Source organism: Octopus bimaculoides, chromosome 1 (assembly GCF_046866305.1).
Source record: "Octopus bimaculoides isolate indiv1 chromosome 1, ASM4686630v1, whole genome shotgun sequence".
In the NCBI taxonomy this organism is placed as follows: domain Eukaryota; kingdom Metazoa; phylum Mollusca; class Cephalopoda; order Octopoda; family Octopodidae; genus Octopus; species Octopus bimaculoides.
In genome coordinates this window covers 57,956,213-57,969,842 of record NC_142928.1, presented here as the reverse complement: position 1 = coordinate 57,969,842, position 13,630 = coordinate 57,956,213, and the positions used below count along the sequence as shown (strand labels likewise).

Genomic DNA, 13,630 nt, shown 5'->3' with positions numbered 1-13,630 from the left:
AGTTTTCTTTTCAGGTACACGACACTGCTTTTCCCAGGCTACAGGCCCACACCCCCAACACCCATACTGTTAGGATTGGCACTCTCAACGTCGGCACGCTGAAAGGTAGATCTGGTGAAATTGTTGAGATGCTTGAACGGAGACGCGTAGATATGTGCTGCATCCAGGAAGTAAGATGGAGAGGAGGTTCTGCGAGGTTCCTCACAGGCAAAGAACACAGGTACAAGATTTTCTGGGCAGGGAACACTGACGGGGTCGGGGGCGTAGGAATACTTCTAGCGGAGAAATGGGTGGATAAGGTAATCGAGGTCGTTAGAGTAAGTGACAGAGTACTTAAGATCAGACTAGTGCTTCATCATAGATTAGCTACTGTCATCTCAGCCTATGCACCTCAACCGGGGCTACCAGATGGTCTGAAAGACCAATTCTATGACACCCTCTTGCAAACTACCTCGTCGACGAGTGACAGGGACCTTCTCTTTGTGGCTGGAGACTTCAACGGTCATGTCGGACGTCGTGCTGGAGGCTTCCATGGCATACATGGAGGCTATGGCTTCGGTTCCCGCAACGAGGAGGGAACCAGACTGCTGGAGTTCTGTGATGCAACCGATCTTATGGTCTGCAATACCAACTTCAGGAAACCTGCCAGTCACCTAGTCACCTACCGCTCCGGCAGACACTCTAGCCAAATCGACTACATCCTCGCCAGAAATAGGGAAAGAGGGCGGCTTATAAATGCCAAAACCTACCCTGGCAAAGAATGTACCCCACAACATAGATTAGTAGTTAGCGACTTTGGGATCAAGGCAAAATGGGTGCCCAGAATTAGACAGGCTTGGAGGAGAAGGGTGTGGAAGCTTAAAGACCCTGGAAACGGACAGAGACTTAGAGACAAGTTACTTGAAGCATTTAACGAAATAGAAGGGGATATAGCATCATACAACGTGGAAGACAATTGGAGATTTCTGCAGGACAACCTGTTGAAAGCCACCGACCAGATTTGTGGGTGGTGTAAGGTCCCCTCCCGACCCAGAGTAACGTGGTGGTGGAACAAGGAGGTAGACAGGGCTATTAGACAAAAGAAACAGGCTTGGAAGGACTGGAAGAACGGTGGTAGCAGGGAATTGTACCAATGTGCCAGAAGGGAGGCTAGGCGACAGGTTTATTTAGCCAGAGGGGAAGCAGATAAGGAAAGATTTGCCAATGTTCTGCGCCGTGAGGACCAAAGACTCGAGGTATTTCGTGTTGCAAGACAGTGTAGGAGAGAGAATAGCGATGTTGTAGGAGAGAAATGTGTTCGCATGGATGATGGTACGCTTGCATTAAATGAGGATGCAAAGAAAGAGGTCTGGAGATGCCACTACGATAGATTGCTTAATAAAGAGAATGAATGGGAGAAAGAGAGCCTGCCATATGTCGACCCAATAGAGGGACCAGCTATCCGAGTTGATAGTACCAGGGTAGATAAAGCAATTAAGAGTATGAAGACCGGGAAAGCCACCGGCCCATCAGGAATCACTGCAGAGATGCTCAAAATATCTGGCAGTGTTGGCTATAGCCTAGTCACCCGTATTATGAACCAGGTGATACACAAAGGAGTCATACCCAATGACTGGTGTAGCAGCATCATAGTCAACTGCTACAAAGGTAAAGGTGACGCTTTAGATACAAATAATTACAGAGGCATCAAGCTGTTAGATCAGGTTATGAAAGTTACAGAGAGGGTCATAGCCCAACTTATTAGGGAGCGAATCAATTTAGATGAGATGCAGTTTGGGTTCGTGCCAGGTAAAAGCACTACTGATGCCTTATTTCTAGTGAGACAGTTGCAGGAGAAATACCTAGCTAAGGATAAACCTCTGTACCTGGCTTTCGTTGACATGGAGAAAGCCTTTGACAGGGTCCCCCGATCCCTTATCTGGTGGTCAATGAGGAAACTTGGGATAGAAGAATGGTTAGTGAGAGCTGTGCGAGCCATGTACAGAGATGCTGCCAGTAAGGTGAGGGTTGGAAATGAGTACAGCAATGAATTCCGGGTAGAGGTAGGGGTCCACCAAGGTTCCGTCCTCAGCCCCCTCTTATTTACCATAGTCCTCCAGGCAATCACAGAGGAGTTCAAGACAGGTTGCCCCTGGGAGCTCCTCTATGCTGATGACCTTGCCCTAATTGCGGAGTCACTATCAGAACTAGAGGAGAAGTTTCAGGTGTGGAAGCAAGGTCTAGAATTGAAGGGCCTTAGAGTCAACCTAGCTAAAACCAAAATCCTAATAAGTAGGAAGGTAGATAAAACACAAACCCCTTCAGGTAGATGGCCCTGCTCAGTATGTAGAAAAGGAGTAGGTAGTAACTCTATAAGATGTACCCGGTGCAAGCTATGGACACATAAGAGGTGCAGCAACATCAAAGGCAGGTTAACTAGCAAGTTAGTTTTTGTTTGTGGCAGATGTTCAGGTGCAATAAAGACTGCAAACAAACAGGAAACAACTTCTATCTCATTCCAGGGTGAAAAACTAGAGGTAGTCGATAGCTTCCGCTATCTGGGCGACCAAGTTAGTAGTGGGGGTGGGTGCGCTGAAAGTGTAGCTGCAAGAATAAGAATAGCCTGGGCAAAGTTTAGAGAGCTCTTACCCCTGCTGGCGACAAAGGGACTCTCACTCAGAGTAAAAGGCAGACTGTATGACGCATGCGTACGAACAACCATGCTACATGGCAGTGAAACATGGGCTGTAACTGCTGAGGACATACGTAAGCTCGCAAGGAATGAAGCCAGTATGCTCCGTTGGATGTGTAATGTCAATGTGAATACCCGTCAGAGTGTAAGTATCTTGAGAGAAAAGCTGAACATTAGAAGCATCAGTTGTGGCGTGCAAGAGAGACGATTGCGCTGGTATGGACATGTGGTGAGAATGGAGGAGTATAGCTGCGTGAAAAAGTGCCACACCCTAACAGTTGAGGGAACCCGTGGAAGAGGTAGGCCCAGGAAGACCTGGGCTGAGGTGGTGAGGCAAGACCTTCGTACATTGGGCCTCACCGAGGCGATGACTACTGACCGAGACCTTTGGAAATGTGCTGTGCGTGAGAAGACCCGGCAAGCCAAGTAAGATCGTTGCCAGTGCCCCTGGACTGGTTCTTGTGCGGGTGGCACATGAGATGCACCATTTTGAGCGTGGCCGTTGCCAGTACCGCCTGACTGGATCCTGTAGGATTTTCGAGCGAGATCGTTGCCAGTGCCCCTGGACTGGCTTGTGCGGGTGGCACATAAAAGACACCATTTCGAGCGTGGCCGTTTTCGTGCGGGTGACACGTAAAAACACCCACTACACTCTCTGAGTGGTTGGCGTTAGGAAGGGCATCCAGCTGTAGAAACTCTGCCAAATCAGACTGGAGCCTGGTGTTGCCATCCGGTTTCACCAGTCCTCAGTCAAATCGTCCAACCCATGCTAGCATGGAAAGCAGACGTTAAACGATGATGATGATGATATGGATCTATCTATCTATCTATTTGTCGTATATATGTGTATATTTGTGTGTGTGTGTTTGTGTATGTGTGTGTGTGTGTGTGTTTGTCACCATTGCGTGACAACCGATGTTGTTGTGTTTGCGTTCCCTTAACTTAGCGGTTCAACAAAAGATACTGATAGAATAAATACTAGGTTAACAAAGAGTAAATCCTCTGGTCGATTTGTTCAATGAAATGTGGTGTTCCAGCATGGCCACAGTCACATGACTGCAACAAGTAAAATAATTAAAAAAACTATGCTATTTTAATCCTTAGCAAGGCCGAGTATCTATGAGGCCGAATAGTAGAGCAGTCTACATTACAAGCTATGAAGGCTGTTATGTGACTCAACATTTTCAGAATCTTGCTCATATATCAGCATGACATATCTGCTTTCCAAATCAAATAAAGAAAAAACCCAGTTCTTTTAAAACTGCTGTAATGGGTGTGTTTATTACCTGTTGCTAGTTTGATTTTCTGAATTATAAAAAGTACTTACTGTTCTGTTTTCAACAAAACAGGTAGTTTGATGATGATACTGATGATGATAATGATGACATTCATGGTTGCTATGTTATATCCTTTTTATCTCTTTTACTCTTTTACTCTTTTACTTGTTTCAGTCATTTGACTGCGGCCATGCTGGAGCACCGCCTTTAGTCGAGAAAATCGACCCCAGAACTTATTCATAGTAAGCCTGGTACTTATTCTATCGGTCTCTTTTTGCCGAACCGCTAAGTTACGGGGACGTAGACACCAGCATCGGTTGTCAAGCGATGGTGGGGGGACAAACACAGACACACAAGCACACATACATTTATATATATATATATATATATATATATATATACATATATACGACGGGCTTCTTTCAGTTTCCGTCTACCAAATCCACTCACAAGGCTTTGGTCAGCCCGAGGCTATAGTAGAAGACACTTGCCCAAGATGCCACACAGTGGGACTGAACCCGGAACCATGTGGTTGGTAAGCAAGCTACTTACCACACAGCCAGTTAATTTATATAGTTCATTAGATAAATTTTCGTTAGATATGGATAATCTTTTTTTCTGACAATATTTTATTTTTCCCCAGGGTTCTCCAAAATGGAATAAATTAGTTTGCTATGAAAAAGAAGAGAACCCTAACACTTTAGGTAGGAGTCTTTGTCATAAAAAGATGGCTGGCATGAATTTCCTTGGAGTCTACTTTCTTAATTTCTCAGTCCACTTGCTCTTATACTGTTTGCAGCTAAGAATAACCACATCCTTATTATAAACTAGCTTATAAGCCACACTCCATGTGGACCTTTAAGCTAGCTCCTGCAGAGGGCTAACTAGGCCTGTTGCCCAAAACTAAAGAGAACAATAATAATGAAGCATTTATGGTATTACTTTAATTTGTAAGTTGACAAATTTTTGGAGTTCTCTTAAAATTTGAATTTTCAACTGTTAGCATATAACAAATCGTCATCCAGGCCTGATCCCAATGCTGGATGTTCAAGAACCAAATGAAGGGCAGATTTTCAATCCTGGGATCATCCTGATTTCAAGTGGTATAATATATCTGTGTAGAGCAACTGTAGACTGAGATATAGGAGTCCTGGACAGACAGACAGACAGAATATCACATTTATTATTATAAAACATTTGCACTAAGCACAGAAATTACTACCATCAACAACTAACTTTGAACCAGATAGAAAGTATTTTTTTATTACTCTATTTTAAATTACAAAAGTTTTTATCATATTTTTATTAGATATATTTTAAATGCTTTCTGTTTTTGCTTGATAATTTGTCCTTGAAATTATTTGATAAGCTGAAGCAGTATTAACATGCCTTAAACTAGGAAATCTTTCGATATTCATTGTTATATTGACCAAATAAGGACATGGAGTGATTAAATTGTATTGCTGCAATGGTTCTAAGCCAGTGTTTCCCAAACTTTTTGTGTCAAATCGCAATATTGCCCACCTATCGGCCAAAAAATGCTCCATCGCCTACCTGTGTCAAAAACCCCAACACAACCCTGCCCAACACAAAATCTCCTAGGACCCACCCGCCTTGTATCATTTGACACACACACTTTATCGTAGACTCATTACCCTGTTAGTGCCATTTGGATTAAATATGCAGTTGTTTACAAATCCCTTATTGTGGGTTTAGTTTTACCATTAGTGGGAATAAAATTCTAGCATTAACTCTATGTTATGCATACAGATTAACTTCTGGAAACTTGTGCTTTCTTTTACACTGATTTTCATTTTCCCTAGATGAACCATTGATAAGAACTACTGATGCAAAAATAATTAATGATTGTGTTATAAAGGAAAAGAATAGAACTTTTTAATGAACATCATCCTCGTAATCAACTGCGTCGATCTCAAACAGATTGTTATACCAATTTGGAATATTCAGCACAATAACACCTTGAAATCGCTCCACCATGTTATCATGCAATGATTGTAAATAGTTGCAACATATAGTTAAATCCTCATCAACCAATTCATCTTTCAAAGAATCAAGTTGTGGAAATTGATGGAATTGATATTTTTAAATGTTAGTCTTAAACAACACCAATTTTGAAATGGAAGTAGTGATAAATGATTTACAATCAATGAGAGTTTTTCTGTTTCCTTGCAATAACTTATTCAAATCATTTAATTTTGTGAATATATCACAAAGAAAAAAGACATCATACCTTGCAGTCATCAATGAAGTAGATAGTGGAGTATCTTCAAAGAAAAATATATTATATAAAACAGTTCAACAATGCATAAAACACAGTTTCCTTTTGACAACCACCACACTTTGGTATAAGAGTTTAGTATGGTCTTCATCATTTCTCAGACAGAGTTGATGGAAAATTCGATCAGACAAGGGACTGGACTTCAATTTTCTCATGGTCTTGATAACTAACTTTAGTGCATCATTCAATCTACTGTTCATATTTTTTGCACTAAATGCTGCCGGTGTGCCAAGCAATGAACAGTTAGTATCTGGTGTGAAATTTCACGCTTTAGGAAAGATGAAAATCCTCTGTATCTTCCTATCATCAAAGGGGCTTCATCAGACGCACAGGCAAGTATATTACTAAGTGGGATATTATGTTCAAAAAGGAATGATTTAAGAGTGTGAAACATAGCTGCACCTTTTGAATCAAGCATCAATTTCTCTGTAAACAGCATTTCCTCACAAGGTTGAAGGTCTTCGCTGAAATACTGAACATATACCATCATCAAACATTGATTGCCCACAACAGTTGATTCATCCAGTTGTATAGAAAATTCAGAATGCTGGAGAATATTAATGAGCTGATGTTTGACATTGTTGGCCATTTCATTGATGTGTTGAGAAATTGTATTATTACTAAGTGGGATCTTCTGTTATCAGGATTTTTGTGCATAACAGTTGACAAAACCTCTTCGATAACTGGGTGAAGTAATGTTTTTTCCAATTGTGTGAGACTTCCCAGACTTAGCAACAAACAATGCAATGTTGTACGATGCAATCAACCTATCATTCTCCTGTTTACTAGTTTCTTGGAGTAGTGTGTTGAATGTTTGTATTTGCTTTTTGAAAGCTCATTTGCAAAAAGTATGATAATGGCTTCTTGTCAGAATGCTTTGAATCAAAGTGATACTTCATGCATGAAGGTTTCATTGCTTCGTTGGTCAATGTTTGATGGCAAAGACACATTGATAACTGACAGTTTTGAGGAGAGGGAATAAATAATCACTACTGTACTGATGACGAATTTCTTGACTGCAGGCATCAGTAAAGTGAAAATGTGAAAACGAATTTCTACAGACGGCGTCAGAAAAGCAGTATGGTATTCCCAAAGAGAAGAAGTCAACAGAGCAGAGTCAGATGACACGTCTTTACAGGAACAAATATGGATCTAGTTTGTTTGGCTGCTTGCATTTCAAAAATTAAAGTTTATTGAAAATTTTTGAATTTGGCACATTAATATACCTTCCCAAGCTAAATTGCTGGAGTTATTCAACTTTTTCCAGAAAAAATGTTTTTAAAATGTTATAGAGGTTTAAAATTTGATCATTTTCACCCAGTCAAGAAACACGATTTCAAAGCTGTCATTTTGTGCGTGACTGCACATTTTGTCAACATCCTGAAAATAGCACTTGTGTTTTGATATGAAACCACAGAATTTCATGACATATAACCCCTCATAACTTTTTTTATTTTTCAGAGTTTTCAGAAAATCTTTGTGAATTTGAATTCTATATATGGGACTTCACACGATAATGCAAAAAAAAAAAAAAAAATTTGTAGTGGAGTGTGATTTAAGGCCTTGGCCTATTTGGCTGCTATTTTTAGCACGCATGACAACCATGTCAATGACTGCAACAAAAATATATGATCGATAAACAAGTCCACTTTTTTAATACATGCAAGTAGTCAAATCGGTAAAAGTGCATCCTTATTCTAGGCATGCCTAGATATCAGTAAATGCAGACTTAATTTCTAAAAATTCATTGTCACCCACAAAATGTTCATATCACCCACCAAAATCTCAAATTGCCCACTATTTTCTAGAAATTTGCCCATCACCCACCTTTAAATTGAAATCGCCCACTTTGGGAAGCTACGTTCTAAGCTGTACCTGGTCAAGATATCTAATAGCATTCACTCTACTTAACTCTCCCACTCCCACAAAAAAATATTGAAGGCAGAGTTCATACATGACTGGACTGTTAGCATAGAGATTAGTAATTTGCACCTTGTCACTGCTGCATTGTGTCTGATATTTAAGATGCTGGATAGCTGAGTTAATCTAGTCTAAAATAGTGTAACCACCATTATAATAGTACTGTAGTACTAGAAACCTGGTTTGCAGTACTGAGTTCAAATTCTCTTGGACCTGCAGAAAGTAATGACATACCACTTTAGGGAAGGGGTCAGGATCTTTTCAATCTAGAGAACCATTTTAACTAAAAAAGAAAATAATAATATTGGAGTTGCATGATTTGCTATTAACAAAAAAATGTATGCAAGAAAGTATGAATTTTGCTTATTGTTTTCTTACTAAATGTGATTTTTTGTTTGAAATATTATCTGAAATTCTGTTTTCGTCTTGTTCATAAGTCATGGCTTTTATTTTAATTCAAGATTGAAGACTTTGGTCAGATAACTTTGTGTAATATTTTGATAAAATTTATTGAAATAAATTTGCACAAATACATTAATCCAAAAATCAGTATAATACTGAATCCTAATGTTTTTGTTTTTATACTTATCTAGAAGTGAATTCAAAGCATTAAATCTTAATAATACTAAAACTCTAGGGATGTTTGTGTGTACTCAAAATATCTCAGAAATAGTATATTTTATCTTTTTTTTTTTTGCATACTTATTTTCATACTTAACTTTGGCAGTGCAGTACAAATTTTTGTGACATTTGGACCTCTATTTATTAATGAAAACAAGTAAATACAATTTTTTCAGGAGGTCAACATAGTTACACACATACAGAATACACACACATATAATGACTGTCATGGTGTGTCAATCAACACAAGTACACATCTGCTATCTGTGACATATATACACACACATAGTCTTTGTGCTCTCTAAGAAAAAAAAAAAACATTGACGTTTTGATGTATCCCTTCCATACTTGGTGTTCAATCTGTTGTGATTAAAACTAAAATTTTGGTGCTTATTTCTTGCTCTTTCAAACAATTCAAAACAATCTGATAGACATCTACACCTCTTGTTTGCAATCAATTTTTTCCTGGAAGCTTTTAGAATAGATACACCTACATAAAAATGTGATTTATTTGTTTTCTTCTCTCTTTCTGGGATCACTCTTTTACTTTTCACCAGTAGATGCTTCTCAACAAAAGAGGAGTGTGTTTATTCACTAACTTGTTTTAAGTTGATCTCATAGATGTCAAAATTTTCACAACATTAAACAATAGTAAGTCAGCTGATTCTTCAACAAAAGCATTGTCAGGAAAGAAACATGTGCAACAAAGAACAAGAAACAGCAGGCCAAATCACTTGAAGCTGAGAGACAGGCTGATCTGCATGAGGCCTTATTTCTATGTTGTCCAGTAGAAAAAGTTTCTAGATATAGGTGTTATTATGAATATAGAAATTAGACCATCATGGATCATACACAGGTTGCCCTAGATGGGAGAGAAAACTCTTTTGTTTGGTTGGTCTTTGGTTAGTGATTGGGTAATTTAACAGTTAATTGTATTACATAACTATACTGTACCTAACTAATATTCAGTGCAGGAACAGCTTTTCTTTCAAACATGTCTGTTCAAGATTGATCATTTTTATCAAATTTTTTTCTTATTTCCATATCAGTCCTTTATGTTTATTTTGAAACTGAATTGTTTCTAAAACCATTAGTCTGTTTCTAAATCCATCACAATCTCATTGAAGTGAGGGTAATAATGGTGTATTGTTTTCACCCATTGCAATTGGTTATAAAAGGATCTTGAGAATACTGTTTTAACTGATAAAATCATCAACAACATATTAAGAATTACACAGTGGTTAAGTTCTGGTTGATTTCATAATTTATTTTGTATGTAATGTATTTGTGCATTGATTTTTTGTTTGTATTTTGTTATTGGTAAAGGTTCCATGGTTAATGTAATTTTCCAAGGAATTCTATATAATATTGTAGTGGTGCCAACTAATGTTTTTCTATCTAATTTAATTTTGTGCACAATGTTATAATGAGTTGTGATGGCTCTTTGTTGTAAATATGTGACCAACCAATGAAAAAGGGTGTACTGTCCCCAACGTAACAGTTTTGAGTCCAATGTGTATCTAATATAACAGTTTGAGTCATGAAGTTTACAACTTTTATGTTTACACTGAAATTTATATATTGTATAGCTTGTCATTAAATTGTATTAAACATATTCATTAAATACATGTATTTAATGAGAGAAAGAGAGGGAGAGAGAGAGGGGGATGGGAGAGAGGGAGAGGGGAGGGGGAGAGAGTGTTTCAAACCAGTTGGAGATAGCACTGAGAATATATGAATTAGAGAAAGTGAGGAATGGAAAGAATAACTGTATGGAGAGGTTGTGCATAGTATATTTGTATCAAATGAAATAACTATCCAACTGACCACTGTACTGGTTCCTAATCCTTGGAGTTAGTGGTCAACTCTCTAGAATTCTTTCCCTACAATTCTTTCCTGCATTTGTCAACATTTTTTGTCTTTTAGTCAAAGTGGATTTATAGTATTAAAGTGAAATTTCTACTACTTTATGAGAGAAAGCTTGCATTTTTTGTTAGCTTGGTATGAAGTGCTCATGATTCTTGCATGTACTCTAAGACTCACTGTGAGAAAGAAGGCACATTCTCAAATTGGAGACTTGACTTGAATACTTGCAGAGGTGAGGGCTCCAGTAAAGGTACTCAAAGACCAGATGATGATGTCCAACCAAGCAACAAATTCAGTCTTCCACCCAATATTCAGTCTCCCACTCAAATTCAGTCCTTCACTTGAATTCACTGCCACCCAAATTTGGTTTACTTAGAAATGGCTTTGTGTAATCCTCTCTTTTCTTTAGAGGTTTATACTAAAATTCCATTCTCAAATTTCGTTTTTTCCTACAACAACTAAAATTAAGCATCAATTGCAGTACTTGTCTCATGATGAAGGAAAGGCAATTTTGAAAGTCTATTGTTAAGGCTTTTGCTCTTCAGTTTAGTAATAAAATAAAAGATAGAAAGAAAGGCAAGGGATTTCTCTTATGACTGGAATTATAGAATTTTTCTAACATACCTTCAGAAAAGGATGGATGGCAGAATTAGTAAAATGCTGGGTAAAAATGCTTGTAATATTTAGTTATATCTTTGTATATTCATTACAAGGTAATTTTTGCCTTTAACCTGTCTGGCGCCAATGTTATAAGTAAAAATATGATACTAGGAGTTGATTCAATTAACTATGCCCTGTCCCAAAATGCATGGCTTTGTGACAATATAAAGATTTCTTTTTGTTTTGTTTTTTCACCTTCAGGTACTAAATGCCTTAGAATGATTGTACACTGCGAGCCTAGGGAGATTTTCCTCCCTAGCCATGTAAGCATCAGTGATGTCAGCAGTTGTTTGTTGGACAAAAATAGTACAGAGAAAACCATTGTGGAAACATGTCAAGCAGCAATTGTGAGTCTGTCTCAGTTGGAACAAGATGAACCCTATTTCTCTGTTAAAATTATTTTACAGGCTTTATTGAATTTATTCAAAGAGCAATTGAAGACAAATGGTAAGTGATGTAATTACATAATTTCTCTTTATTAGTATGAGTGAAGTAATTATATACATTGTGAAAGAAGGTATTAAATTATGTATCTTCTAATGTTGAATTTTATTAGCTTCATTTCACTCAAATGTCAACAATGTTCTTATGTCAGGGTATGTTATGGTAAACCTATGATAATACTGCATTATTGTTACAATAAATGCACCACTACTAAACAGATTTTATCAAACTGTGTCAATGTCATGCTAGCCAAGCTATGAAATTATCATATTACCATGTTTATCTCAGGCACTGAGTATGAATGTTAGCAGGAAACATCAAGGTGACATACATACATGCATGTGCATGCACACACACACACACACACACACACACGTGCATATGTGCACACGCATGCGTGTGTGTTTTTGGGATCACTTGTTATTCTTTCTTGTTGCATCCTGATTGTCTTTTCTTGTGTTACCATCCAATTTAAATATTCTAATCTATTTTATCAATGCTATCTTAATTGGGACAGTGCTGCTGCTACACATATGGTCACTTTTAACCACTTCCAAAAGAAGGCTGACTTGAAGTCACTTAACACACCCCAGCCTCTAATTCGATAACATGTCCCTTCACACTGTCTTTAATACTACTATTATGGTGGCCTTCTCTACTGGGAGCTGATCAGTCTTTTGCCATCTGCTTGATTCAATTGGCCCTTTTCCTCTGCTTGCCTGTATTTTGTCTATTTCCCTCTCCACCTACAAAAATTATCATGCTCAAATGTTTTTCTCCCCTAAATGTCAGCTCTTCAGAAATCCCTCCCTATCCATATTTTATTGCATTTTTCATTTTGCTATTGTTTAAAAAGAACATCAATCACATTGGTCTTTCTGCTTTTAGAAAGGCCAGCAAAGGATTTTGGTACAGCTTCTACTTTCAGACCAAAGTATAAAATAGAAAATGATCAATTAATGAAGTTTTAGTTGTTTAATTTATGAAATGGAAAAATTTAGATAAAAAGATATTTCGACGAAAAATGGTTTTTGCAATGTAATCTCTTTAAATATAATTGTTGCTATGTTTTTTAACACCTTTCAGATCTGGTAATAAAGCAGCACCTGCAGAACTGTGTGATTGAGAACATTTGTGTTTTAATGACATCAAGGATCAAAGATTATCAACTACAACAGGTATTTAGAACCCAGTGTAAATATATCTTGTGAAGGTGTGTGGCTCACGATCATGGTTAGGGTATTCAGTTCATAATCGTAAGGTCATCAGTTTGATTCCTGATTGCATGTTATGTTCTTGAGCAAGTCACTTTATTTCATGTTGCTCCAGTTCATTGGAGTGCCAGTTAAATATACCTTAGGTCACCAGAACTTGGCTCTTAGTTTGAAGTGGCTCAAAGAGAAAATTCCCTTTAATTTAGTAACCATTCCTGATGCAATGCAGTATAATGTGGTCTACTAGAAACAAAACAAAACACTATAATAGACTTGAACTAAATACTCATTTATAATCTAATATCTTATTTAATTGGCCACTTTGCCTCTTTTATAGTTAGATAAAAATCATGTCTTATAAATATCTTAATAAATTACTGGGTTATCATTAAGAGTTTGCATGCATAGACTCACACATATGTTCATGTGCAAACACTGAATGTGTGTGTGTATGTGTGTGTGTGTGTGTATACATACATACATACATACATACATACATACATACATGCATGCATGCATGGATGGATGGATGGATGGATGGATGGATATACTATAGGTTTCCATAAAGTTTCTGTCTTCTAAATTCCAGAATTAATCTTTAATTATGATAGAAAACACTTGCCCAAGATGCTATACAGTAGAATTGAACAAGCTACTA

The 13,630-nt window shown here is 37.7% G+C and overlaps 2 protein-coding genes across 3 annotated transcripts in view; one reads left to right on the top strand and one right to left on the bottom strand.

The window, feature by feature from the left end:
• The window catches only part of LOC106869154 (leucine-rich repeat serine/threonine-protein kinase 2), a 131,655-nt gene that overhangs the window by 18,484 nt on the left and 99,541 nt on the right, over positions 1 to 13,630 (top strand). For both annotated transcript variants that reach the window (XM_014914760.3, XM_014914759.3), the window contains exons 2-3: positions 11,516 to 11,761; positions 12,845 to 12,936. In XM_014914760.3, coding sequence (XP_014770246.2) covers positions 11,533 to 11,761; positions 12,845 to 12,936 — 321 coding nt within the window. In that variant the 5' untranslated portion in view covers positions 11,516 to 11,532. The remainder of the gene's footprint in view (positions 1 to 11,515; positions 11,762 to 12,844; positions 12,937 to 13,630) is intronic.
• Positions 5,845 to 6,836, bottom strand: LOC149137555 (zinc finger BED domain-containing protein 5-like). The gene is made up of 2 exons (XM_089352306.1): positions 6,578 to 6,836; positions 5,845 to 6,008 (listed from the first exon to the last, which is right to left on the bottom strand). Exons 1-2 carry the CDS (start codon positions 6,834 to 6,836, stop codon positions 5,845 to 5,847), a joined length of 423 nt encoding a protein of 140 aa, XP_089208432.1.

Bases quoted from the DNA above. Each gene is read 5' to 3' on its own strand.
- LOC149137555 (XM_089352306.1), bottom strand. From the start codon at position 6,836: ATGGCCAACAATGTCAAACATCAGCTCATTAATATTCTCCAGCATTCT. The intron at 6,009-6,577 runs GTGCGTCTGATG...ATTCTTTGAAAG, and splicing joins ACTTAGTAATATACTTGCCT to ATGAATTGGTTGATGAGGAT.